This window comes from Bufo bufo, chromosome 6 (assembly GCF_905171765.1).
Source record: "Bufo bufo chromosome 6, aBufBuf1.1, whole genome shotgun sequence".
NCBI classification, from domain to species: domain Eukaryota; kingdom Metazoa; phylum Chordata; class Amphibia; order Anura; family Bufonidae; genus Bufo; species Bufo bufo.
Genome location: NC_053394.1, coordinates 300,826,815 through 300,854,732, shown reverse-complemented (window position 1 = coordinate 300,854,732; position 27,918 = coordinate 300,826,815). Strand labels below are relative to the sequence as shown.

The 27,918-nt window shown below is 44.5% G+C and overlaps 1 protein-coding gene across 1 annotated transcript in view; it reads right to left on the bottom strand.

Moving 5' to 3' along the window:
• Nucleotides 1-15,107: 15,107 nt before the first annotated feature.
• The window catches only part of MED24 (mediator complex subunit 24), an 86,433-nt gene continuing 73,622 nt past the window's right edge, over nt 15,108-27,918 (bottom strand). Inside the window, exons 24-26 of the mRNA XM_040435932.1 lie at nt 20,666-20,746; nt 18,265-18,413; nt 15,108-16,348 (exon numbers count right to left, since the gene is read on the bottom strand). Of these exons, the coding sequence (XP_040291866.1) occupies nt 16,232-16,348; nt 18,265-18,413; nt 20,666-20,746 (347 nt within the window). The 3' untranslated portion in view covers nt 15,108-16,231. The remainder of the gene's footprint in view (nt 16,349-18,264; nt 18,414-20,665; nt 20,747-27,918) is intronic.

Below are 27,918 nucleotides of genomic sequence, written 5' to 3'. Positions count from 1 at the left end.
CTATGGGGGCACAGGAACAGCTGAGTGGGAGTATATATACTGTATACTGCACTTAGCAGGGGTATTACAATAGTTTATAAATATCAGCGCATAATATACATCAGTGGTGGGTGTGCTCACCCTGCAGTCCCTATTCTTTAGTAGTTCAGTACACAGCTCCTTATGTGCATTACCAGCATTAAATGCCTTCAATCAGCTGATTGTTTGTAGTGACAGGAATTGGACCCCCAGTGATCGGATATCAAGGGTCTATGCTAAGGGTCTTTTTACACAGGCAGATTACGATTTAACATGTTGATCGGATTATTCATCTGAATGACCAGATTAACGATTGGCACATGCTGCCAAAAAAAGTTAATTTCTATGCGAGCATAAAACACCTGATTAGTTGAAAAACAAGTGTTTGCTCGTTTGACAACTGATCGGCGGTCCTCATATGGGGCAATGATTAGGAAGGAACATTACTTTTGGATATGGTTAGATGGCGACTGCAACCCCTGAGTCACAGATTTTTTTTGCGTTTCAGGGGTCACAATCACGACATATGTGCAACTCATGCTGCAACCCCATTCATTTCTATGGGATCACCGCTACACTGTGATGCCTCTGCCATCCTGGCCACGACAGCTGTTATGTGGCCAGCATCATTAGTCCCTTTCTGATGGCCCACCAATATTACATTATTTGAAACCCCCTTTAAGCTCTTTGAACTCTATTAGGGTAATTTTTTATTAGATAGGGAATTTGCTCATTTTCCCCACTCACGCCGGGTCTAATAAAAGGGCCGTGGTGTGGCCCGCCTTATTTATCATTAAATGATCTAAATCTACGACAGCAGGGGAGCTGACATAGATTTAGGCCGGCGGTGGATTTGCCTCAGTTACATAGAGGCCGGCACCTCTACATAACTTAGGCGCGTCAAGCGCCAGCGCAAGGTTATTAAGGGCTCTTTCACACTTGCGTTCTTGTCTTCCGGCATAGAGTTCCGTCGTCGGGGCTCTATGCCGGAAGAATCCTGATCAGGATTATCCTAATGCATTCTGAATGGAGAGAAATCCGTTCAGGATGCATCAGGATGTCTTCAGTTCCGGAACGGAACGTTTTTTGGCCGGAGAAAATACCGCAGCATGCTGCGCTTTTTGCTCCGGCCAAAAATCCGGAACACTTGCCGCAAGGCCGGATCCGGAATTAATGCCCATTGAAAGGCATTGATCCGGATCCGGCCTTAAGCTAAACGTCGTTTCGGCGCATTGCCGGAGCCGACATTTAGCTTTTTCAGAGTGGTTACCATGGCTGCCGGGACGCTAAAGTCCTGGCAGCCATGGTAAAGTGTAGCGGGGAGCGGGGGAGCAGTGTACTTACCGTCCGTGCGGCTCCCCGGGCGCTCCAGAGTGACGTCAGGGCGCCCCAAGCTCATGGATCATGTGATCACATGGATCACGTCATCCATGCGCATGGGGCGCTCTGACGTCATTCTGGAGCGCCCCGGGAGCCGCACGGACTGTAAGTATACCGCTCCCCCGCTCCCCGCTCCTACTATGGCAACCAGGACTTTAATAGCGTCCTGGGTGCCATAGTAACACTGAACGCATTTGGAAGACGGTTCCGTCTTCAAATGCTTTCAGTACACTTGCGTTTTTCCGGATCCGGCGTGTAATTCCGGCAAGTGGAGTACACGCCGGATCCGGACAACGCAAGTGTGAAAGAGGCCTAAGTCTTTCGTCTGAAATGCCAGTCTTAATAAATGACCCCATATGTGCCTTGCACTGTTTGGTCTGGGATAACATACAGGTTCAGAAATATTTGGACAGTGACACAATCTTTACGATTTGAGCTCTGCATGCCACCACATTGGATTTAAAATGAAACAACTGAGATTGAAGCAATTGAAATGTAAACTTTTAGGTTTAATTCAAGGGGTTGAACAAAAATATCCTGTGACACTTTTTAGGAATTGCAACTATTTTTCTACAAAGCCTCCTCATCATTTCAGGGGCTCAAAAGTAATTGGACAAATTACCATTACCATAAATAAAACATTCATATTTAATACTTTGTGGAGAATCCTTTGCAGACAATGACTGCCTGAAGTCTGGAACCCATGGACATCACCAAACGCTGGGTTTCCTCCTTTGTGATGCTTTGACAGGCCTGGACTACAGCTGTCATCAGTTGTTGCTTGTTTGTGGGTCTTTCTGCCTTAAGTGTGGTCTTAAGCAGGTGAGATGCATGCTCAATCGGGTTGAGATCTGGTGATTGACTCAGCCATTTCAGAATATTCCACTTCTTCTCGTGGGTTGCTTTCGCTGTATTTTTTGGGTCATTGTCCATCTGTACTTTAAAACACCTTCCAATCAACCTTGCTGCATTTGGTTGAATCTGAGCAGGAAGTATATCCCTGTACGCTTCAGAATTCATCCAGCTGCTTCTGTCTTCAGTCACATCATCAATAAACATTAGTTACCCAGTGCCAATGGAAGCTATGCATGCCCATGCCATCACACTGCCTCCACCATGTTTTACAGAGGACGTGATGTGCTTTGGATCATGAGCTGTTCCAAGCCTTCTCCATACTTTTTTTTCCCATCATTGTGGTACAGGTTGATCTTAGTTTCTTCTGGCCAAAGAATGTTGTTCCAGAACTGGGCTGGCTACTTTAGATGTTTTTTTTTGTTTTCTAATCTGGCCTTTCTATTTTTGAGGGTGATTAATGGTTTGCACTTCGTGGTGAACCCTCTGTATTTGCTCTCATGAATTTTTCTCTTTATGGTAGACTTACTTAGATACTCGATTATCCACCATTGTTTTCACTGTTTTCCGTGGACGTCCAGGCCTTTTTGAGTTCCCAAGCTCATCGTTGTACCCTTTTTTTTTTTTTACCAGAATATACCAAACTGTTGATTTGGCCATTACTAACATACCCACTGTCTCTCTGATGGATTTCTTATTTTTTCAGCCTAATCATGGTCTGTTTTATTTCCATTGAGAGCTCCTTTGACCACATGTTGTGGGTTCACAGCAACAGCTTCCAAATGCAAATGTCACACCTGGAATCATCTCCACAACTTTCAACTGCTTAATTGATGATGGATTAACGAGGGAATAGCCCATGCAGCCCATTAAATAGCTTTTGAGATAATTGTCCAATTACCTTTGGTCTCTTGAAAAGAGGCAGCTACATGTTAAGAGCTGTAATTCCTAAACCCTTCTTCCAATTAGGATGTGAAAACCCTCAAATTAAAGCAAAGAGTCTGTTCTGGTACAGCAAAAATGCTAAAACTTGTGTCACTGTCCAAATATTTCTAGACCTAACTGTACTTAAAGGGGTTGTCTGGGTTCAGAGCTGAACCCGGACAAACCCTTATTTTCACCCAGGCAGCCCCCCTGAGGCTAGCATCGGAGCATCTCATGCTCCGATGCTCTCCTTTGCCCTGCACTAGATCGCGCAGGGCAAGGGCTCTTTTGTTTTCAATAACACACTGCCGGTGGAAACTTCCGCCTGGCCGTGTATTCAGTGACGTCACTGGCTCTGATGGGCGGGCTTTAGCGCTTCCCTAGCCGTTTTAATGGCTAAATCCCGCCCATTAGAGCCAGTGACGTCACTGGGCTTCCTGGCAGCCCCATGGAGAGCCTGCTACGTCGCTGGATCTACGAAAAATGCCTTTGCCCTGCGCGATTTAGCACAGCGCAAAGGAGAGCATCGGAGCATGAGATGCTCCGATGCTAGCCTCAGGGGGGCTGCCTGGGTGAAAATAAGGGTATGTCCGGGTTCAGCTCTGAACCCGGACAACCCCTTTAATTAATGTAAACTTCCTGGTTTAACAGCATATCTTAATCAAAAGAATAATTATGTCTACAGCTTCAGTTAGAGTGGTTGCTTCTAGTTTCAGGAAGCACAAACTCTATTAGGCTTTGTTCATATCTGCAATGGAGACTTTGTTAGAGGCCACTGTCACAAATTCCATTAAAATGGCTGACAAAATAGCACAGCATGCTGCACCACGTTGTCTATGGCCAGGCCCCATAACCATTATAAACAACTAGTTCTGTTGGGCGCTATTTGTGTCCATTAAATATTGCATCAGTTGCTTGTTATTTTATTTTTTTCTCCTGTAATGGAGTAGAACAATGTGAATAACACAGATGTGAACAAAGATCATAAGAAAGCTTACCTATAAATGTAAATTCATTTCAAGTCTACAGATTCATACTACTAGACAGCACAGTGATCTCCTGACTGTGGATTGTACATACTGTCCTGGGTTTCTTTATAATGTACAGTGATGTCCTGACTGTAGATTATCAGGACAGGATCACACACTGCTGGGTTTCTATATAATGTACAGTGATCGTCCTGACTGTAGATTATCAGGACAGGATCACAGAGTGCCGGGTTTCTATATAATGTACAGTGATCTCCTAACTGTAGATTATTAGAACATGATCACACAGTGTTGGGTCTCTATATAATGTACAACAATCTCCTAAATGCAGATTATCAGGACAGGATCACAGAGTGTGGGGTTTCTATATAATGTACAGTGATCTCCTGACTATAGATTATCAGGACAGGATGACACACTGCTGGGTTTCTATATACTGTAACATCCAGTGATTTCCTGACTATAGATTATCAGGACAGGATAACACTGTGATAGTTTTCTATTTAATGTTATGTACTATTTCAGTAGTCCCACACTAAATTACTACACTGGGTTTCAGGTGTATAATTTTATACAAGTTACAGGGCATAGGGTGGTATATGATACTACACAATTCTATTTGTAATATAAAGCAGTGATTATAGTTATAACCCCCCCCCCCCATCAGATCTAGAAAACAGACTGTTGGATGGCCATTATTCATCTTCATCCACATATTAGTGTTTGTGTTGTGGGCCCAAAATCTATTATCACATGCACTGGTTTTCTGCCTAAAATAGTTACAAATTCTGGCGTATGCCGTTTTTGAGCAAACAAATGGTGAATTTTTATACAAATTTTATTTATTTTTTAAATGCGTGGAAATGTGGGCTCTGGTAGATATGTTAATTAGGTCTACACCAGATTTATTGACTGGGAGTTTTTCAAATATACTGTAAGGCCTCTTTCACACGGGCGTCCCGGATTTGCTCCGCATGCGTCCCGGGTGCATTGCGGGAAACCCGCGCGAGTGCACACACAGTGCTCTGCTCAGTTTGCAATGCGTTTTGCACGCACGTGATAAAAAACTGAATGTGGTACCCAGACCCGGACTTCTTCACTGAAGTTCGGTTTGGGTTATGTGCTCTGTAGATTTTATTATTTTCCCTTATAACATGGTTATAAGGGAAAATAATAGCATTCTTAATACAGAATGCTAAGTAAATGCTAAAAAAATAAAAATAAATTATTAAACTTACCTCATCCACTTGTTCGCACTGCCCGGCTTGTCTTCTTTCTTCTTCTTTGAGGACCTGGGAGGAAAAGGACCTTTGGTGACGTCACTGCGTTCATCACTTGGTCCATCACCATGGTGATGGACCATGTGATGAGCGCAGTGACGTCACCAAAGGTCTTTTTCTTCCAGGTCCTCAAAGAAGAAGAAAGAAGACAAGCCGGGCTGCATGAACAAGTGTATGAGGTGAGTTTAAGATTATTTATTTTTAACCCCTCCCTCCCTAATTTACTTAGCATTCAGTATTAAGAATGCTTTTATTTTCCCTTATAACCATGTTATAAGGGAAAATAATAAAGATCGGGTCCCCATCCCGATCGTCTCCTAGCAACCATGCTTGAAAAGCATGCCCCATTCACTTCTATGAAAAACGCACAATAGAGCTTTCTTGCAATTTTCTATCTTCATTCAGCAGGACCTGCGCAAACGTCACCACGCTCACCACATGGTGAGCGCGATTACGCCATCAAAGGTCCTGAAAGAAGAAGAAAAGACGATGCCGGCTGCGCAAACAAGTGGATGAGGAGAGTACATATTTTTTTTTTTTTTACCCCCTCAATCGACATTTTAGTAAGCATTCTATATTAAGAATGCCATTACGTTGCCTTATAACCATGTTATAAGGGAAAATAATACAGTGAATTTACTTTAATGGGGTCCAGGGTTGCTCATCCCTATCATCTCCTAACAACCATGCGTGAATATCGCACCGCATCCGCACTTGCTTGCGGATGCTTACGATTTTCACGCAGCCCCATTCATTTCTATGGGGCCTGCATTGCGTGAAAAACGCAGAATATAGAACATGCTGCGATTTTCACGCAACGCACAAGTGATGCGTGAAAATCACCGCTCATCTCCACAGCCCCATTGAAGTGAATGGGTCGGGATTCAGTGCGTGTGAAAACTCGCCCGTGTGAAAGGGGCCTAACTATTTTATCCTGCAGGAGATCTTGTCTTCACCGCCTGAGAAAATGGCTTTCTTGGGAAACAAAGCGCTTCCCTCCTGACAATCACCTGCCAGATCGTGCAGTGTAAAACAGGCTTGACATCATCTGAAATTCACACCTTAGTGGGCACCAACATCACCATATGTAATATGGGCTACACTTTTTTTATTACCTTTTTTCATTTTGTTACTTGAAATAATATGCAATCAGATCTCCACAACTATGTTTAAAATGTTAAAAAACACATGGCATGGAACTCTGCAAGCTCGAAAATTCCAAAGATTGAATGGAAATTGTTGAATGCCATTAAACTATTGTTAGGTGATCTTTGGAATTCCCAGCCTTACACAAGCAGCCTCCCACTGACTACCCTAATTAGTCCTGTATCTGTCCCTTGAGATCACTTATCTACTCTAAAGGAATTTAAGATAAACCTGAGAAAGCCAAATCCCAGGGGGTGAAGGCAAGATCTTTTGCAGGATAAAATAGTTGCAAGTTCTTTCAGAAAAAGCTTTTTATAGTGTTATTGAAATATGTTTTATTTAGCATCTTATGGTAGCTTTGTGACGTAAATAAGAATTCATTTTGATATTCAAATCCTGAAAGTGGCACCAGGGGAGAAGAGATGTAGAATGTTTTATAAATTCAATATACAGCCGATGAAGAATGCAGGCCCATCCTCTTCACAGTTGGATGGCAAGAACTTGAGCAGTCCTCCCCTTTCCAGATGATCTGCCCTGGTAGAAAACAAGGGGATGGGAAATTGATCCAAAGGTCATGAAAAAGTCATGGGGAATATAAAACTTGGTGTCATGTTGGCCAACTTTGATTTCTACTATATGGTCTCCTTTACTCAGTGTGCTCCATTTATTCAATATTGAATAGTCTATATGATTGGCACACTGGAAATAAATAGGTACTCTGTGGTAGGGTACTACTCCCATAGATCTGCTATATAAAACCATGCACCTAGTAGTTACTCATTCGGTAAAGATGCTCTTTATTAGTAACTAGCAGAAGGATCCGGCTTCGCACGGGTATATTTCATCTATTTCATTTAATGTTTGTGTGTGTCGTTAAAAGATACCAACAGTATCGCCCATAACAGTGACATCTACATTATGCCCCCTTAACAGTGACTTTCACAGCCCCCCCACCCCTTAACACTGACACCCCAACAGTGCTCCGCCTCCTTAAAATGGGACCTCCACAGCAGCCCACCTCCTTAACTTTGACCTTCACAGCAGCCTGTCCCTTTAACAGTGAGTTCCACAGCACCCCACCCCCTTGACAGTGACCTCCTCAGGGGCCCGCCCTCTAACAGTGACCTCTACAGAACCCACCCCTTAACACTGAACATAGGTTACAGTCCCGTTAACCATGACCTCCACCATTCCCGGCCCCCTTAACAGAGACCTCCACAGCGACTGCTCCTTAAACAGCGACTACCACATTACACCGCTCCCTTAACAGTGACCTCCACTGTACCCTGCTCCCTTAACAGTGACCTCACAGTACCCCGCTGCCCCTTTAATAGTGACTGCCACAGTCCCCTTCTCCCTTAACAGTGACCTCCACAGTGCCGCCCCTTTAACAGTAACATCCACAGCGCCCTCCCCTTTAACAGTGACCTCCACAGTGGCCGCCCATTTTTTGGTGACCTCCACAGTACCCAGTCTCATTAACAGTGATTTCCACAATAACCAGCCCCCTTAACAGTGACCTCCACAGATCTCCGTTACCTTAAAATGTGACCTCCACAAAACTACGCCCCCTTAACAGTGACCTCTACAGCACGGCACCCCTTAACACTGACCTCTATAGCGGACCGTCCCCTTAACTGTGACCTCCAGAGCATTCTGCCCCCTTAAAGGGTCGTCCGTTGTGGAGGTCACTGTTATAAGTGACCTCCACAGTACCCCATCTCCTTAACAGTGTTTTCCACAACACCCCGCCCCCTTAACAGTGGCCTTTACAGCAATCTGCCCCTTAACATTGATCTCCATAGCGGACCGTCCCCTTAACTGTGACCTCCACAGCAGCCTGCCCCCTTAACGGTGACCTCCACAGAACTCCACTCCCTTAACAGTGTCATCCACAGCGCCCTCCCCCTTTAAAGCTGACTTACAGCAGTGAAGAAAAATGGCTGGGTTGTTATAGAAAAATGATGTAAAACTGTGTGTATGTGAAGACCAAGGGCCTGCGAGCTTCTATTGGCTAAGGGCCATGTGACCATGTGTATGGCAGTTGGGATATGAGGAGAAAGACCTGCAGGATTCTATTGGCTAATGCAGGTCATGTGATGGTGCCATATTTGCTTTTTTTGGGGGGAATATCTCACTAACAGTATGTGCTAGAGAGCTGAGACCCTATCTAAAACCTTCCAGGACACCTGGTGTACCTATGTGCCAAAATTCGTGATTGTAAATACGACGGTACAGATTGCTTTAGCGGACATACATATATACATACATTCAGCTTTATATATTAGACTAGCTAAAGGACCCGGCTTCGCTCGGGTATATTTAATCTATTTCATTTAATGCTTGTGTGTGTCGTTAAAAGATATCAACACTATCCACTAATACTATAACAGTGACCTCCACAGCCCCCGCCCACAGTGCCCCTTCCCTTAAAATTGGACCTCCACAGCAGCCCACCCCCTTAACTTTGACCTTTACAGCAGCCTTCCCCTTTAACAGTGACTTTCACAGCACACCACCCCCTTGACAGTGACCTCCAAAGGGGCCCGCCCCCTTAACAGTGGCTTTTACAGCAATCTGCCCCTTAACACTGACCTCCATAGCGGACCATCCCCTTAATTGTGACCTCCACAGCAGTCTGCCCCTAGGGTGGCCATAGGTCCACTTTTAGGCCGGACAGTCCGACTTTCAGACTCCGTCCTCCATCTGGCGTAGGGCCTGGATGGACACAAGGATGTCCTTTTCAACAGCTCACTCTCATAAAGCAGCACTGTGCTGTCTGAGTGTAAGCTGCAGGAAGAAAGTCACCATCCCTCCCACTCCTGCAGCTGACAGAAGTTGATTTTTAACCTCATTTTCTCAATCCCTGTCGGCTGAGACGTGGGAGGGGCATGGCCTAACCAGATCAGGGCGTGGCTTAGCGGGACCTAGAAGTTAATTTTTAACTTAATTTTTTAAATTCCTGTCGGCTGAGGAGTGGGAGGGGGCATGGCCTAACTGGATCTGGGGCGTGTCCTTTTGAACAGCGCAGTCTAAGACAGCAGCACTGTGCTGTCTGAGTGTGGGCTGCAGGGAGAAAGTCACCCTCCCTCCCACCTCTGCAGGTGATGGACCATGTGACGAGCGCAGTGATGTCACCAAAGCTCCTTTTCCTCCCAGGTCCTCAAAGAAAAAGTAAGAAGACAAGCCGGACTGCGCGAACAAGTGGATGAGGTGAGTTTAATTATATTTTTTAACCCCTCCATCCCTAATTCACTTAGCATTCTGTATTACGAATGCTATTATTTTCCATTATAACCATGTTATAAGGGAAAATAATAAAATCTACAGAACACCTAACCCAAGAAGTCCGGGTTCGGGTCTGGGTACCAAACATGCCGTTGTTTCTCACGCGCGTGCAAAACGCATTAAAACGCTTTGCACTCGCGCATTTTCCCGCAACGCACCCGCATTTTGTCCGGCCCTCACACGCGACGCCCATGTGAAAGAGGCCTTAACGGCACCTCACTTGTTATAGCCAAAGATTTGGAAACTCATTGGTACTATACTATACACCTCTTCCACTGGTTTTATGGGGAACTGCTCCCCTCATCCTTTTCCTGCCCTACAGTTTATATATAAAACCCAAAGGAGGGTTTCATGAAAACTAGTGCAAGGGAAATATGGAGGAACTGTGGCTAAAATGGTTAATTACTGGGCAAATGTTCCATTTTACTTTTGCCATAGTTTTAGATGACTGAAAGATGAATGGCTATACTGTAAATACTACTGTACATATACTTTCTAATAGATGACTCATATCTTCACGTTTACACTAACATACAGATCTCACCTTACCTGGAAACCAGCTGTGAAATGAAGACAAGAGTCTCCTGCACATCCTGTTCTTTAATGTATGAATAAGCTAGGTGGAATTTGATAACCAACGTGGTGACTAAATTAAACACAAATGCCCCTAAATCACCCCTAGGCAATGCCATGTAAAGAACAACCACACTAAATTTCACCAGTGATGGCCGCAAACACAGTTGAGGGGTTATATGATTTTAGGAAAACATGTCTGGCTTCTGGTCCATGGGTTATGGCAGGTATGCTGCTCAGCCTCATTCACATGGTGTAGATTTCAGTACACTATTTCTGGCCAAAACCTACTTAAATTATTACATGGATGGACTATTTCTCTTTTTTTCACATCTAATCCTAGTTTGGCTAAACAAGCTGCACTGTGTGAACACAGTTTTATATCCCTTTTTAAGGCCGAATGCACACGGCCTTGTTCCGCGGCCAAGAGCGGTCCGTGGTATCCCGGGCTGGATTCCTGTTCAGAGCAGGAGCGCACTGGTTCATTGGTTGCTATGACGCCGTGCGCTTCATGCCGCCGCTGCACTACAGTAATACACTCGTATCCAGCCCGGCATACCACGGACCGCTCTCGGCCGCGGAACACGGCCGTGTGCATTCGGCCTAACTGCCCCCTGCAATGCGCTGTTCAGCACTGCCCTGACACTGCTCGGAAACCTCCTTTACCCTTGTTGACTTTAATAGGGGTTTTATAATGTAGCAATCACTTTGGATCTCAAGGATACCATGAGGAAGCCAGCCTGTCCCCAGTTTCATAAATCAATGTAGAGGTGGTTGTTCATGCAATATCACTCTTCATTTAAATAATTGTTATTGCAGAACCCTTCAAATGCTATTGGGTTTTTGGACGTTTCTACTTGCTAGACTACCATTTAGAGTTTAGTACATGCCTGACTTTAACAAACATCTAGGTATATACAATGAGGAACTGTATTAACTTCATAATTTACAATCATGAGAAATATTATTCTTGGCGCATCCAGGTAGCCCTAGGAAAATCCTCAAACTGTGCTTTATTGTAGTATGCCAATAGAATGAAGGCTATGTCTTGTAAAAAAATTTTTTTTTAAAGAAACCAAAAGAACTTAATACTCGGGTCCACTCAAGTAAGCTCTCTTGTGCATTACTCAGCCTTCACCTTTATTTGATCATTACCATTTTTTCCTTTGAGTTTTCCAGGAATATTATGGGTAGCAGACATGCTCATGTAGTTGCTTACTTCATGTACATCTTCCCCATGTTTTTGTTTTTTTTTCAATTTGGACTCTCCTGACCAGTTTTCACTGTGTAACCAAATTCTTTGTTAGTTTCCATCCTGTATGTAGCACTTCCTGTTTCTGTATCCAACCAAACCCATGATGCACTTCTCCTTCTCTGCCACATCTCTAGTACCACACTTAACAATGCCCAGCTAGTTTATAGCTCCTCCTACCCTGCTAGGTTATACATTCCTCAAGATTAAAAATTGCAGAAGGACCAGCCCTAAAGGTTATGCAAATTGAGGAAGTATCAAGTGTCACAAAGATATGAAAATGGTAAAATTTTCAAGCACCTAGCTCCAATCTGTGGCATGTGGGAGGGGCATAAAAGCCAGACTGAAAGCAAATCGGATTGTCATGTGAGATAATAGTGTGAGGTCTCTTCTTCATTGACCTGACAGTTATCACTTGTTGCAAACAGAGAGACAGAATCCTTGAACGGAGAGACCTTGGTTTATCAATCAGGCAGATCACTACACACATAGACAGAGATGTCAGCACTGTTCATTGTTGCATGCGGGTGTTTGGAGTATGATAACGTACTGGAATGAAAGCAAGAGGTGCATAGAGGCGAACTTCTACAATTACGGATCATCCGATTAGAAGAATGGAGCATCGTGATCCATTCTGTACTGCAAGGGAAATTGGACATCACATCCCAAGCCTAGGGAGGCAAACAGCATCTACAGAAACCATCAGAAGGCATTTGCATAACATTGGGCTACGAGCAAGCAGATTGTGGTACTCTGCTACGCTACTGGCTGCATGCTACTGTACCTCGCTGCTGCGCATCTCCTCCTCCTCAGGAATGCCACAAATGAAGAAAGGTATTTAAATGTACTGGGGGTTGGGAGGATGATTGTGAGCTTGAGAGGAAGGGAAGACAAGCACTGTGACCAGATTTGGAGGGGGGGGGGGGGGGTTAGCAAGGTGAGCTTAAGGAGATGGGGTGGGAGAACAAAGGTGTGCTTGGGTGATGGGAGAACAAGCACGTGCCCAGATTGGGGCTGGGGGCAGGATGGTGAGCTTGGGGAACGAGCACTGTGACCAGATTTGAGGTGGGGAGGGGAAGTTAGCTTGGGAGATGGGGAAACGAGCATGTGGCCAGGCTGGGGGCGGATGGTGAGCTTGGGGAACGAGCACTACGACCAGTTCAGGGGTGGGTGGAGGATATTGAGGCGGAATGTGATTGCTGGGGGGATAGGGGAGGCTGGTTATGAAGGGAAACCAGCTTTCTGACTACTTTGGAGGATTGGGGAAAGGAGTGGTAAGCCTGCAAATGATTGCTGGGGGAAGGGGGGGGGGGGGAAATAAGCTCTTTGACTACTTTGGGAGGTGCGGTGGCGAAGGTGAGTCAGAATGTGATTAGTTAGTGTGGTGGTGGGATTTAAGTGTGATTGGTGCAGCTCTGATTGTTATTATTTTGGGGGTAACCAATATATGGGGCATTAATGTATGTCAGACAGTGGTGGGGGAAGGCAGTCATCAGTCATGTAAAATGAGAGAGGGCTGCTCTCCCCCACTGTCAGTAAGTGTATGGTTGTTGGTGGTGGGGGGTTATGCCCCATATATCAGTCCCTTAGGAGGATTCTGAGAAGCAGTAACAATCTTTACTATCCATATATTTGCCAGAAGGGAATTTTTCTGAAAAGTCCAAAACTTCTTTAAACCGTGCTAGTCAGGCAGTGTTGAGAATTTTGGGACGTAGCTAGTAAAAAACCTTTATGTCACATATTTGTGTTATACTACTTTCCTGTATGGCTTGGCACACTGAATGCTTCAGCTTTGATTTTTTTTCGGCACTCTGTACAAAAAGAGGTTGCTGATCCCTGGTCTAGCATACGGAGATTTACAAATACATAGTCTATGACATCACACAAATGTAATATGTTTTAATGTAAGAATATAAAAAAAACATAATACAACAATGGTATAATTGGAAGCATCATACATTCCCTTAAAGGGAGTCTTTCACCTATACTAACCGTTATAGAACACTAACACCATTATCAGCATTATAGTCCCCATATGTGAATGCTACTTACTGTTTAGCTTTCTGTCACTTATTTTCTTCAAAAAACACTTTTATTCAATATGCAAATTAGGTCTGAAGGTGCCCAGGGGCAGCGTTCAAGCGACCGGTGCCCAGGCCCCTCGTCGCTATTCATCTGAAACCCCTCCCCTTTCACCACTCTGGCCCACCCTAGGTTCTTCTGATTACCTTCTCCCTTCAGTGTGAAATCCTGCGCCTGCGCCGTGCATCCGAATCACCACGCCTGCGCACAGCATTACCCATTATGGGCATCGGCATCCGCGCGTTTATTGCGCATGCGCCGGCCCCAACATCCCGATCTAGATCTTTGCATATTGAATAAAAGAGTTTTTTCAAGAAAATAAGTGACTGAAAGCTAAACAGTAAGTAGCATTCACATATGGGGACTATAATGCTGATAATGGTGTTAGTGTTCTAAAACGGTCAGTTATAGGTGAAAGACTCCCTTTAAATAACTGAGATTCAGAATTTCCTGCTCACAGCGGAGCAACTTCGCAAGAACGTGAAAAAACGTCCTTTTCAAACAAGCCCTTCATCAGGGCTGGCCAACCTGTGGCTCTCCAGCTGTTGTAAAACTACAACTCCCACCATGCTTTGCTGTAGGCTGATAACTGTAGGCAGTATGGGCATGCTGGGAGTTGTAGTTTTGCAACAGCTGGAGAGCCTCAGGTTGGCCATCCCTGCCTTACATGATGCAAATGGTCTGAATCATTCCTCCCCTTGATATCTGTCACAGGTGCCAAATATTCATTTATGCTGTTCATATATTTACATGGATAGAAAAACAGAAGTACACATTTTTACATTTTGCCATCCCTTCTGGAATGAAAGCTTTAAAAGGGAATCTGTCACCATGGAAATGCAGTGTAATCTGGCAAAAGCATGTTATAGAACAGGCGGAGCTGAGCAGATGGATATATAGTTTTATAGGAGAAGATTCAGTATAACTTGCAATATATTTATTTACATTCTTGCTCTTTTTGGGTTTTGAAGTCAAGGAGGCGGTCCTATCAGTGACTGTCAATCAGTGATAGGACCGCCTCCTTGACGTCAAAACCCAGAATGAGCAGGAGTTTGAATAAATGAAATACAAGTTTTACTTAATCTTTTCCCATAAAACTATATATCAGTCGGCTCAACTCCTCCTGCTCTACAACATCCTACTCAATCTATTGATCTATAAATGAAATGCAGTGTTTTTTGTCTGGCCGATTCCCAGCATTCTCTGCCGGAACAGCCAGCTGCAGATATGAAAGTAGCCCAACATTCCCAACAAACGTCTGTTGATGTGTTTCAGTAGAATTACAGTTTCAATAAGAGCAAAATTTGAATGGTGCAAAATGGGTTTAATCTCGCCATAGAGTGTTTTTATTGTAGTAGTTAAATATCACAGACTGCACCAGTGTGCTCAGTTTTCTGATTATAATCAGAAAACTGCCATTGTCTTTTAAAGGGGTTGTCACACAAACAATATTCGGCAGTTTTCAAACCAACACTTGGATCTAAATACTTTTGTAATTGCATCTAATAAAAAAAATTGTATAGCCACTGAATTGTGCAATTCAATGTATTTGTATAGTGTCACCTGCTCCCCCCCCCCCTCTTTTACTTTGATGTACATCTCACTGTGGTGGATGCACATGCTCATCCTTCAACTGCCTCCTGAGCTGTGATTGGGAGAGAGCTGCAGCAGAAGGGACACACCCATGAGCTGCCAGATTGACATAAATCTCGCAGAGCAGCTGGAATGTTGAATGGGGAGATCGTAGGATCCATGTGAGGGACAGATTTGTTAGAAAGAGATTGTCATGTACTATATGATATCTGATTTTCATTTTGTTTACATTAATGGTGGGATAACCCCTTTAAGGACACACGCAGTTTACTGTTACTTGCAGTACCACATGTCACCACTGACAACAGCAAACACAAGCCAGTTAAACCAACTGGTAAAGCGAAAGAACATTTACTTAAACTGGCTATACACTTCAGCCCGCTTTTGGGTCGCACCTATTCATGAATAACATCTATGCTTTGCTGGGCATGCATTCTCAATCAGTAGAGGGGAATATGCCATTGCCAGACATCACTGATGGCAGCTCCTTTGGGAACAAAGGTTTGAGCATGTTGAACTTCAAAACGCCTGATCCATTGGTGGAGTTGACACACCACAACACATTTTATGTCCCAGTGATATTGGCAGGTTCAGATGACAGTCATCTATTGTGTACAGCCACATTTACTCATGACGATGTTTAGAAGGTAATGGGATGTCTGTAATCAAGGTAAAATGTATAGATCGCAAAAGTCCAGCGTTCACCAAACAATAAGCATGGGATCTTGCAACATGAAAGTGTGATCTGTAGAATCTGTGTATTGTAAAGCCACTTGTATGCGTCATGAAGACGTTAGCCAGCTAGCAGAAAACGTGTCAGCTGTAAGGAAAGGCAGGCGAATGTCTGTAGACTCTTAGAGGGCAGTCAGAGCTTTGGCGGCTACTCTCCTCCCAAGAGGAAGAGTCAGGTCAGTGATGGCTAGAACAATTTTTGGGCTTGAAAGTGTGGAGACTTTAACCAGTTCTGAAACCTGTGGAGAAAGAAGATAAAATAATATTAAAAGAGAAGCACCAGTTGTGATCCTTTAGGGCAGCATTGGAGCCTCCCTGCACAGTGTTGGGGAAAGGGAGGGACAACCATTTTAGCCTGACAACTCTTTAGCTTTTTGATAGAGAAAACTATTCTGGAGTGTCTGTTCTGATGACGCTATGTTGTGCTGTTCCGATATAATTCCTACTAGAAGTTTATGAATAAAGGTACAGCTGGATGTCACCAGCTGGGGGCGTGTCCCTGCACTGTGTGACCCTGGCAGCACTGACTGTACACTGTCAGACTGTGCAGGGGTACATCCTCCACAACTGGTAACACCTAGTTGTACATTTGCGCATGACTTTCTTAAAGGAATAATAGAGAAATGGCACAACAAATAGCTATAAGAAAAGAATCTCCAAAATTGTAATTTTAAAGGGGTTAACCGAGCCTGGAAATGTCCCCCCCCCCCCAATATGCCCAGGCCCTTCACATTGATTCTACTTACCTGGCTCCCTGCACGTGTGTGTGTGTGTGTGTGGTTATTTAGCCAATGGCAGGCAGTCACGGGGGACGAGCGGGTGACGCTAGGAAGGCTTGTCCCCGTCACCGCCCGCCCCCCTTCCGATACCGGGTGTTTTCACCTGCACATGGGGAGAAGCAGCGGCGGCGGCTGTGCTGGGACCAGGAGTGGCGCGGGGAGCCAGGTAAGTAGAATCAGTGTGAGGAGCCCAGACATATTGGGGGAGGGGGGGGCGCATTTCCAAGCTCGGATAACCCCTTTAAGTGGAATGAAATTATATACGAAAACAGACATGTCAGGCGTGGTGACAGGTCCTCTTTATAAGCAACCTGTCACCTGCACTATGCTACCCTTAGTAGTGACAGACCTGCTGATAATGACATGCCAAACCCACAGTGCGCAGTGACACATGTATTTCCTAGACCAGGGATGGGCAAACTGCGGCTCTCCAGCTGTTGTAAAACTGTACCTCCTGACAAAGCCTACGTGGCGAAACACGTGTCGAGGTTGAAGCGTTTGGGGATTTGTGTTACCATTTCACAGCAGCAACATGGGTAGGTAACATGGTACCTGGAATAGGGTTGGACAAGTGGCTTGTATTTATTGTATTATGCCATCTTTATGATCAGTATTTCACCGTCCTCCTATACCCTACAGTGTCCAATTGGTGATGCTATAACAGAGAGTAAGGTAGTTGTTATTCAGGGAATAGCATTTGCACCCGCAACTACTCCAGTGTTCATAGCCTCTGCCTGAATGGTTATGTCACCTGCTGTTTATGGTCACTCTGTCCCCTAATGTGATTCTCCACATTGTAGAGCCCTATTGTGGCTTAGTCTCCATGTCTTGTCCATTTGACTCTTACCTGTAATTGATCATGTTATTTGAATTAATAAAATGAGATTTTTTATCATGAATAATCCTCGCTCTTTTGTTGTATAAGTTGTAGTAGGTTGGGGAGTTAGGTATTGCCATTGGGGTATTGTAGGCTATAACTGTAAAACTACAAATCCCATCATGCCCTGCTGTATGCCGATAGCTGTAGGCAGAGTGGGCATACTGGGAGTTGTAGTTTTACACCTGGAGAGCCGCAGTTTGCCCATCCCTGTCCTAGACCTATGCACAACAGGAAAGAAACCAGTCACTCATCGTTCTGAGGTGGGGGAGGGTAGGAATAGTGAGCCTCATCTCTCTCGCAGTGCTGGTGCGTGCTGCGGTTCAGCATGTCAGTATCCTAAAAGTAGACTGCTGTGACAAAAGTGACAGACTACTAAAATCAGAGGGACTGTAAATACACTACGCTGCCCTCAGAGCAGATTGGATACCAGAAAGAATCAAATATTTCCAACTGTTTATCCCTTTACAGACAAAAGATTGTATACCCCAATCCTTACCATACTAAAAGGCATGAACTGAAGGATCCCCCCTTTTCCTCCCTGCTCCAGGCTCTCTACACATTCCTCCATGAACCACTGCACAAACTGTGTGTGGGCACCAGCCATCCGGGCTCCAAGAATTGACGAGATCAATAAGAAGAGGTTAGCTGACCAAAAAACATACAAAATGAGAAGTTAAAAAGTTATGCACCATATCCTATAGTTACTAACACCATATCTAAAAGACAGAAACAGGTATTGGTGGGAGACAGAGTTCGTTCCAGCATGAAATCCGGAGGCATAGAAGTCTTCTTGGAGGGTCTTGTCTAACACAGATAAGTACTAGCATCATGGTCATCGGAACATCAATTATATGCGACACCAAAAGGGTTTTCCTAATAGAACTGTTTAAGTAAATGGACGTCCACAGAATGACATAAATGTCCAATAGGTGCCAGCTCCTATACTGAGAATGAGGCTTGTCTCACATGGTCATGAATGGAGAGGTGGCTGCACATGTTCTTACCCACATATGTGGATGACTACCCATTTCTCTTCGTTTACGGAGGCGCATGATAAGGCCCCTTTCTTGAGAAAGCAGAGTGTACCAAAGATGGGACCCATGCTTATCAGACACTTATAGCATAATCTGTGGATATACCATAAATATCCAGATGGAACGTCACCTTTAACCCCTTCAAAAAGACTAGAGTCGTACAAGTCATGGCAGAACAGCAGACACCTGGGACTAAAATGTGACCATGGCATCTAGAGGCAAAACAACTCAGAAGCGTGCGTTGCCGGATGTGTTACGGCCCCCCCTAGCCAGGATTGGGGGAGCTGAAGTATGTGTGGCAGCCTCTGTATTCCTCAATAATGAGAAACTGCAGCACATCAAGTCCTATAGAGCCCGTCTGTGGCGGGGCTCCATAGGAACATATGGGCCATTTATTAAGACCGGCATTTTAGACGCCAGTCTTAATACTCCTGGGCTGGCACTCGATGCACCCAAGTTAGAAGCGTCAGCCTCTACATAGCTTAGGCGAATCCACTGCCAGCCTAAATCTACGCCAGTTCCCTTGTTGGTGAAGATTTAGATAATTTTATATGCCTTAAACAGGTGTAGAAAATGATAAATGAGACGATGTGGTGTGGAAGAAGTTGCAGATTCGGCCGCAAATGCCCTTTACGACCGATATACACTAAGAAATGGCATATATCTGGTCATAAATTACCCCTTAGTGTATTTCTCATAGGCTCCAATGCTAATGCATTATAGTCTATGAGAGAAGCAGTCTGATGATTGCTTGTTATAGTTCCCTATTGGAACTATAAATTTTTTTAAAAAAAATATTCATAAATTATATATATAATATATATATATATATATATATATATATATATATATATATATATATAAATTATCAAAAAGTCAGACACACCTCAAAATGGTATCAATGAAAAGAGATCGCCCAGCAAAAAAATGAGCCCTCACACAGCTCTGTACACATAACTACAAAAAAAGTTATAGGGGTCAGAATATAGCGACAAAAAGAAAAAACTTAAATTTTTTTTTTCAAGGTTTTTTACTTTGGTAATTGGTCAGATTTTCCACATGGGGAACGCTGTAAAAACAAAAGCCATAAAACTGTTGAGGAATTGCTTTATTTTCCCCAAATTCACCCCATTTGGAATTTTTTTTCCAGTTCCACACTACATCATATGCAATATTAAATGGTGGAATTAGAACAACTTGTCCCACAAAAAACAAGCCCTCAGTCGGCTATGTGAGTGGGAAAAAAATTAAATAAAAAGTTACGGGCTTGCTGCCAGTAAATACTTGTTTAAATCCCAAAGGCAGAAAACTCACAGCTATGCATATGCTACAACAGGGATGCCCAACCGGCAGCCCTCCAGCTGTTGCAAAAGTACAACTCCCAGCATTCCCTGATAGCTGAAGGATGTTCAGGCATGATGGAAGTTGTAGTTTTGCAACATCTGAAGGGCCGCAGGTTGGGCATCCCTGTGCTACAGTAACATGTAGTCTAGAAAATCCTATGTGAGCCAAGTAATATGGATTCCAGGCTGATCCAATGGGGCAAACTATGAAAGCAGGGGAGAGATTTGTGCTGTTTGTATTTAGCAGTCACAACTGAAGCAAAAACTCAGCTGTGGGAAATATTAGGTCTACACAAATTTCAATTCATCTGAAGAATTGTTTGAACACCTTTGCGCAATCCTTGGCTCATTACACATTTTTATGTTATTCAATGCTTCTGCTGCAAGAATGAAATAAAGGCAATGTGAACTGTCCAGGTTATGGCAGGGCTAGAAATGCACATACCGGTCCAGCCTCTCATTCCTGCTGCAGCACAGAAGTCCAGTTATCAGAGTGCACATCCAGCATGGCTGAACTTACCTAGTACTCTGTTCAAGGGCTCTTTGGAGCTAATGTTGTGAATCTGTGAGGCAGACAGAGAGCTGTTCATGGGGCGATCTGCTGTTGGATGGAAAGAAAAGGTCAAATGGACCATTTAGTTGCATGTCAACTGTATAAAACCAACGATGAAATATGAATATAAGGCCAATCTAATTACTGAGGACATCCGTAGACATAGAAGCTGCCCATACACATCCAAGTTGGCTAAAGAAGTTGACATGAAATGTGTATGGTTGCAGCCTGTGAGAATAAAGGGCTAGGCATGTTGAAATCAATATGCCTGCTCCTTGTTAACCCTCTCTCTCAACCCAATGTCTGCTGTCATGATAGACAATGTTGGCTTTTAATGTGCCCAAACCTGAGAGATTAAGACTCTGTCAGATGTGCATGACAGCGGTTTAATCCTCTCTCCCTATTGAAATAAATTTACATGTCTGGTTAGGCCAAGCATGCATGTTCACGAGGCATGTCAAGATGTGTGGCCAGCATTACATTAATAGGCTCTAGGAACTGGCCAGACCAATCCAGGAGGAGCCAATTAATCTTGTAAGAACGTCAATAAGAGCTTTCACAGACATTAGTAGTACGGAAGCCAAAAGGTTAGGAGCCAGTAGAAAATTTCTTGCCACTGACTATTGACATATGGGTGGCTAAAGAGACTGTTCGAAAACCTATGTACAAACATCTTATTAGGAAAGTGTGCCAATATGGCGGTGCTCTTACTCAGGAACCTCATCTACAAGCCAGAAAGTTGACTGGCTCTCTCACACACTTGGAGGACTTGTTTGTGAATTAAATGGATAGCCCCAATGATTTCAAAGAGAATTATGTAGTGCTTCATTTCTCCAGTGGTGGTGCTACACAGAATTTAAACACTTGCCGTCATGGTACCCCCTAGATAAAAGTTGGTCCCAGTAGAACACCCTATGATTAAATGGGTTTTCCGGGATTTTACTACGGATGACCTATCCTCGGGATAAGTAATCAGTATTTGATCTGTGGTGGTCCGACACTGGGGATCCCCGACGATTAGCTGTTTGAGAAGGCACCAGCACTCCTGAGAGCGCCACGGCCTTCTCTGTGCTGTACATTGTAAAGTGGTTGTGCTTGATATCTCGCTGAGCTCCATTCACTTCTATGGGGCTGAGCGCGATACCAAGCACAGCCATTACAGAATGTATGGCACTGTGCTAGGTAAGCAGAGAAGGCAGTGGTGCTCGCAGGAGCGTTGATGCCTTCTCAAACAGCTGATTGGCGGGGGTCACGGGTGTCAGACTCCCACCGATCTGATACCGATGATCTATCCTGAGGATAGATCATCAGTAGTAAAATCCAAGAAAACCCTTTTAACTCCTCTTCATGAATAGAAAAGACAATACTACCAGTGTAACCAACAAATTAAAAATCTTCTTGAGGTTTGGGGGGGAAATGACTGCAGGTATTTACACTTTACCTATGACCAATATTATCAGTGTATACAATGATACAGTTATTACTCATTTCCACCTGACTGACAAATAGTTACTAGCAAAAGAGAAAATGTTTTATGACGAATGCTCAGTAAATGTGGTCCTCCTTCGAACAAAAACACACGTAAGGGAAAGCATGGGCATCTGAAGACACAGGAAGTCTTGCACTTCAAGATTCCAGGATTACAGCACTCAGCATCCAACACACTGAGGTCATCTGCCAACACTTTGCTATAAGGCCCCCAGGATGCAAAAAGACAGCGTCACAGTTACTTCTGACAAAGCAGTAGTGACTTGCACGGGCATGTAACCCGCTGACCAGACATTTATAGAGAAAGCAGAAGGAAGACACTGGTTTCATCCTCAGAAGAAGTTATAAAGGAAGTTACTAAGATCATTTTTGAACAATGCTATTATTGTTTCCTATTTTAGTAAGTCATGTCCGCGGCTGTAAGGTGACGCGAGCAGGGTTCCCTATATTGCTGCCAGCTTCCAAAATTTATGCACGCACTTTCCATATATGTAATAATGACTGTACAGTGCTAGTGAAAAGTCAGCAATACTAGGTACTGGGTGTGGAGGTCAATGAAAATAACTGTGGATATAAAAGACATGCCTGTAAAATTAGATTTTAAATTTTTATTTTTATTTTTACTACTTGAAGGGGTTGTCTTACCATTAATATTCATTGTGATCATAACAAATGAAGAATATTTGCCATTTACAAGCTGTAAAAAGGTCCAGTGAAGAGTGATGACATTCACGTACACAGTACGGTGCCACCTGGTGTTCAACGTATATAGCAATCTGCCCTTCCACCTACTGAGCCGAGCGCTGGAGGACACACATAACACATACTCAGTCACTCTCCCTACAACCAGGTCTCTCCATAGTGACCCTCAGTTCACTACATAGCAAATAATAAAAATGGCTTTCTTCCCTGCTTGGTTTCTAATGGAGTAAATACTAAAGATGTCACAGATTGCAAAGCTTCACTATTCTGGATTCCGTGTTACCTGTCTGCAGGGGAATTAAGAAGACCCTTATCAGCTGCCAGAGGGGAAGGACACTGATTCTGTTCCCAGCAACATCAAAAGGAAGCAAGATTGATGAAAAAGGTATTTTTTAATTAAATGTAGCAGTGAATACACAGTCGGCAGAGACAGAAGAGCTGTCCAGGACTGTCAAAGGGGAGCTTCTTGAGTAGCGGGACCAGACCATCGCTGTATGTCTGTGTGATGAACGAATCAATTCGCTCTTATCTAGTCACAAGGCCTATGTGCAGTTCAGTCTCATTTAAGTGAATGGGCCTAGGCTGCAATACCCAGCACAGCCACTATATAATATACGGTGCTGTGCTAAGTAAACTGTGAAGCACCAGACCGCCGCAGACTCTTCAACCAAGTTGGAGTTGCCAGGTACTGGACCCCCACCAATCAGATATCAACCCCTTAGTGACCACCAATACGCCTTTTTACTGACGTAAACAAAGGGGGTTTAAGACAGATAGCTGGTGTTAATCAATGATTACATGTACCCAAAATGGTGCATTAAAAACTATAACTTGTCCTGCAAAAAATAAAGCCTCATAAAAGGTATATAGTTATATATTATATAGCTCTTGGAATGCAATTTTGAAAAAATGTGCGTGGACACTAAGGGTTTAATGACCTGTGTCAAGAATAGGCCATTAATATCAACATTCTGGAAAACCCCTTTAATAGACATGGCAATGATTCATTGCCTTATTTATATTATAAAGGCAAGTGGCTAATGCCAGAGTTTCCAGGCTGCTCCGCAGTGCCAAAAGTAGGCTCAATTACTGTCCCCAGAAACAATACAATACAGGAATCCTGACAGGTGGAAAGGAGAATTGCACAATAGGAAAGAAAGAGGAAATTGGCTGCATGTATGAAATAGTAACAAGTATGGAACTTGGGATTTTATTTTTTTCATGACGTCAGGTGAACCTGTCCGGTCATGGTGCCAAAACTGCTAACCAAGACCACTGTTTTCCCAGAGGGGAATTCTCAAGAGGCTGTGGCTGGGTGTGCCTCTACTACCACCAGGATGTTATGTGAAATAATAGGCAGCGGGATTATAAAACGTAAAATCTTCTGCTGCACAAAAGGATTACATGCAACGTGCAAAGAATTACAAGATATTAGATAAACATTTGCAAAGAAAAAATGAATCATCGAGTGAGTTCTTATCTGTTTATGTAGAGGTGTCAGGTAACTAACTTGGAGGCTAAGAGGTATATTTTGCCAAAAAAGACAATTGGGGCCATTTATCAAACTGCTGTAAAGTAGAACTGGCTTAGTTGCCCATAGCAACCAATCAGATTCCACTTTTCAGAGCTTTGGAAAATGGAATCTGATAAGTTGCTATCGGCAACTAGGTCAGTTTCTACTTTACACCAGTTTGACCCCAAAATGTTTCTCTGTTGAACCTAGGGTCATACATTGTCATTGAACACTATAGTCCAGGAGTAGGAAAAAGGCCTGCGTTTTACTATAAACAGTGCCACTATTTTTCATGGGCTGTGCCTGGTATTGCAGCTCATCCTTGTTCAAGTAAGTGGGGCTGATCTGCCCATGGACCTGCTTTTTCTGATAACAGAAACTGGTCTACTCCTGGACAAGCAATTTCATGGCATACTGCAAAGATATGTCATATCAATGTCCAACACGTTGGGGTAGGACTATAGTGGGCTTATTGTAAGGCCTTTGGTAGAAATCGAGAGGGCAACAAGAGCACTTTCCTAGGTTTTCGATCACAGGGCTAGGCATTGTGAAAATGTCTTTTATCCGGCTGTCACTTCAGTTATACAGGGTTTGCAGCAATGCCAGACAAAGCCTACAAACAAGAGTGGTGCTATTACGGGGAGGGGGCAGATGATATTTTTCTTTCTTATTCTCAGATAACCACTTTAAAAGGCTATTTACACCTTTGGAGGCATTTTTTGTTTATGATTCCATTTTACTCATTTTTGTAAAAAAATAATATTTTCCATTGGTCTTTAGTAAAAATATATTGAGCTGTTCTGTCACAAAGGGTTAACTGTTTTTCTAACTGTGTGACTGGTACTTTCACTATGTGCTGGTCCATCTAATAAACCTGATCTCTAACTACTAAGGACAAACACTTATTTAAGCCACATTATCATCAGTAAGATAAGAACTGAGCTATAATGAGTGTTTATAATGTCAGAGAGCAGCGCCCAAATTGACAGAAAAGAGAGGAAATCCTGAGGCTGCTACTAGAGCATCTCAGCTATGTACAGAAAAAAGGGTTCCATATTTTTAATAAAGACCAATTGAAAAAAATGGATTTTTGTACTCACCGTAAAATCCTTTTCTCGTAGGATGCATTGGGGGACACAGCACCATGGGTATATGCCCAGCTGCCACTAGAAGTAAAAAGTGTTGGCTCCTCCTATCTGGGCTATACCCACTGCAGATGCAGGAGCAAACCAGTAGGTAGAAAAGCAGAAGGAGCACAAGATAAAACTGTAAGCCAACAAGTCGTAAACCAGAGAGGACCAATAGAAAAACTTAGCCACAAAGGGTGGGATCTGTGTCCCCCAATGCATCCTACGAGAAAAGGATTTTACGGAGAGTACAAAAATCCAGTTTTCTCTTGAATGCATTGGGGGGGAGGGGAGACAGCACCATGGGACGTCCTGAAGCAGTCCACAAGGGAGGGCAGAAAAACAGCCATGCAACGCAACTAACTCACGGCTGCTTGCAGAACCCTGCGACCCAAACTGGCATCAGCAGAAGCCAAGGAGTGGATGTGATAAAATTTGGAAAACGTATGGACAAGAAGCCCCAGCCGCCCTAGTGGAATGAGCGGTCAACCGAAAGGGAGGAACATGACTCTTCGCAACATAGGCCTCCTTAACTGCCGACATAATCCAACGGGATATGGTGGCCTTGGAAGCTTGCAGGCCCTTGCGAGGACCCTCAGGGACCACAAAGAGGGAGTCCGACCGGCGGAAGGGCTCAGTCAACCGAAGATAGAGGCGAAGAGCCCTAACAACATCCAAACGGTGAAGAGAACGCTCCCTAGGATGAGAGGGTTTAGGACAAAAGAACAATCTCCTCATTAATGTGGAATGAGGACACCACCTTAGGGAGGAAGGAAAGGACCGGACGCAGAACCACCTTATCCTGATGAAACACCAAGAAAGGGGATCTGCAAGAGAGCGCAGCAAGTTCAGAAACTCTGCGAATAGAAGTAATCACCAAAAGAAAAGAAGACCTTAAACGAGACAAAGGAAAGATAAATATCCTGTAAAGGCTCAAAAGGAGAGGCCTGAAGAGCATCCAGGACAATGTTCAAGTCCCACGGTTCCACAGGAGGACGAAAAGGCAGAACGCGGTGAGCGACCCCCTGCAGAAAGGTTCTCACTTGGCGGCGAGAAGCCAGGGGTTTCTGGAAAAGAACAGATAGGGCCGAAATCTGACCCTTGAGAGAGGCCAGCCGAAGGCCCTTGTCAAAGCCCGCCTGTAGGAAAGACAAGATTCTGGGAATAGAAAGGTAGAGAGGGTGAAACTGAGCAGCCTCACACCAGGAAAAATAAGTCTTCCAGGTACGATGATAAATTCTGGAAGACTGGGGCTTGCGTGCGTGGAGCATAGTCTGAATAACAGAGTCCGAGAGACCGCTACGTCGGCCTCAACAGCCACGCCGTTAAACGCAGCTGATGTAAACTCGGGTTGAGTAGCGGACCTTGGGAAAGGAGGTCGGGACGTAGAGGGATCCGCGTACCATGCACGCGAGGCCAGTCCGGGGCCCACCAGAATCGCCGAAACCCGGGCCGACTTCAGGCGCTTGAGAACCCTGGGAAGGAGCGGAATGGGAGGAAAGAGGTACACGAGACTGAACTGGGACCAAGGAAGGACCAGAGCATCTGAGGCCAGCGCCTGAGGGTCCCGGGACCTCGCGAAGTAACGCGGTACCTAAGGTCTATGTCCGGCGTGCCCCAACGTTGACACAGACGAAGAAACACCTCCGGGTGAAGAGACCACTCGCCCGGGTCGGGGCTTTGGCGAATGAGTGAGTCTGCTGCCCAATTGTCGACCCCGGGAATGTGGACTGCGGAGAGGACCGGAACAAAGGACTCCGCCCACTGAAGTATGCGTGATGCCTCTTCCACGATCCTCACACTTCTTGTGCCCCCCTGATGATTCAGGTACGCCACCGCAGTGGAATTGTCCGTCTGGATTCGGACCGGAAGACCGGAGAGAAGATGTGTCCAATGAAAGAGAGCCAGAAAGATCGCCCTGAGCTCCAGAATATTGATGTGCAGGGAGGATTCCGCTGCTGACCATAGGCCCTGAGCAGAGAGGGACCCGAAGACTGCTCCCCACCCAGTCAGGCTGGCATCTGTGGAGATCACCCGCCAACGAGGGGGAAGAAAGGACTTGCCCAGAGATAGGGTGCAAGGTAGAAGCCACCAGCACAACTCCTTGCGGACGAGATGGGGAAGACGAACCAGACGGTCGAGGCCCAGCTGGAACTTGTCCCATCTGGATAGGATCGCCAGCTGAAGAGGCCTGGAATGGAATTGCGCAAATGGGATTGGCTCGAAGGAGGCAAACATCCGGCCCAAAACCCGCATGCACGTCCGAAGAGGTAGAGGGGACGGCTTGCGAAGGCGAACCACTGCATCCCGGAGAGCCACCACTTTGTCCTGGGGAAGGAACACTCGACAAAGGCGAGTGTCTAAGGTCATGCCCAGGAAATCCATTCTCT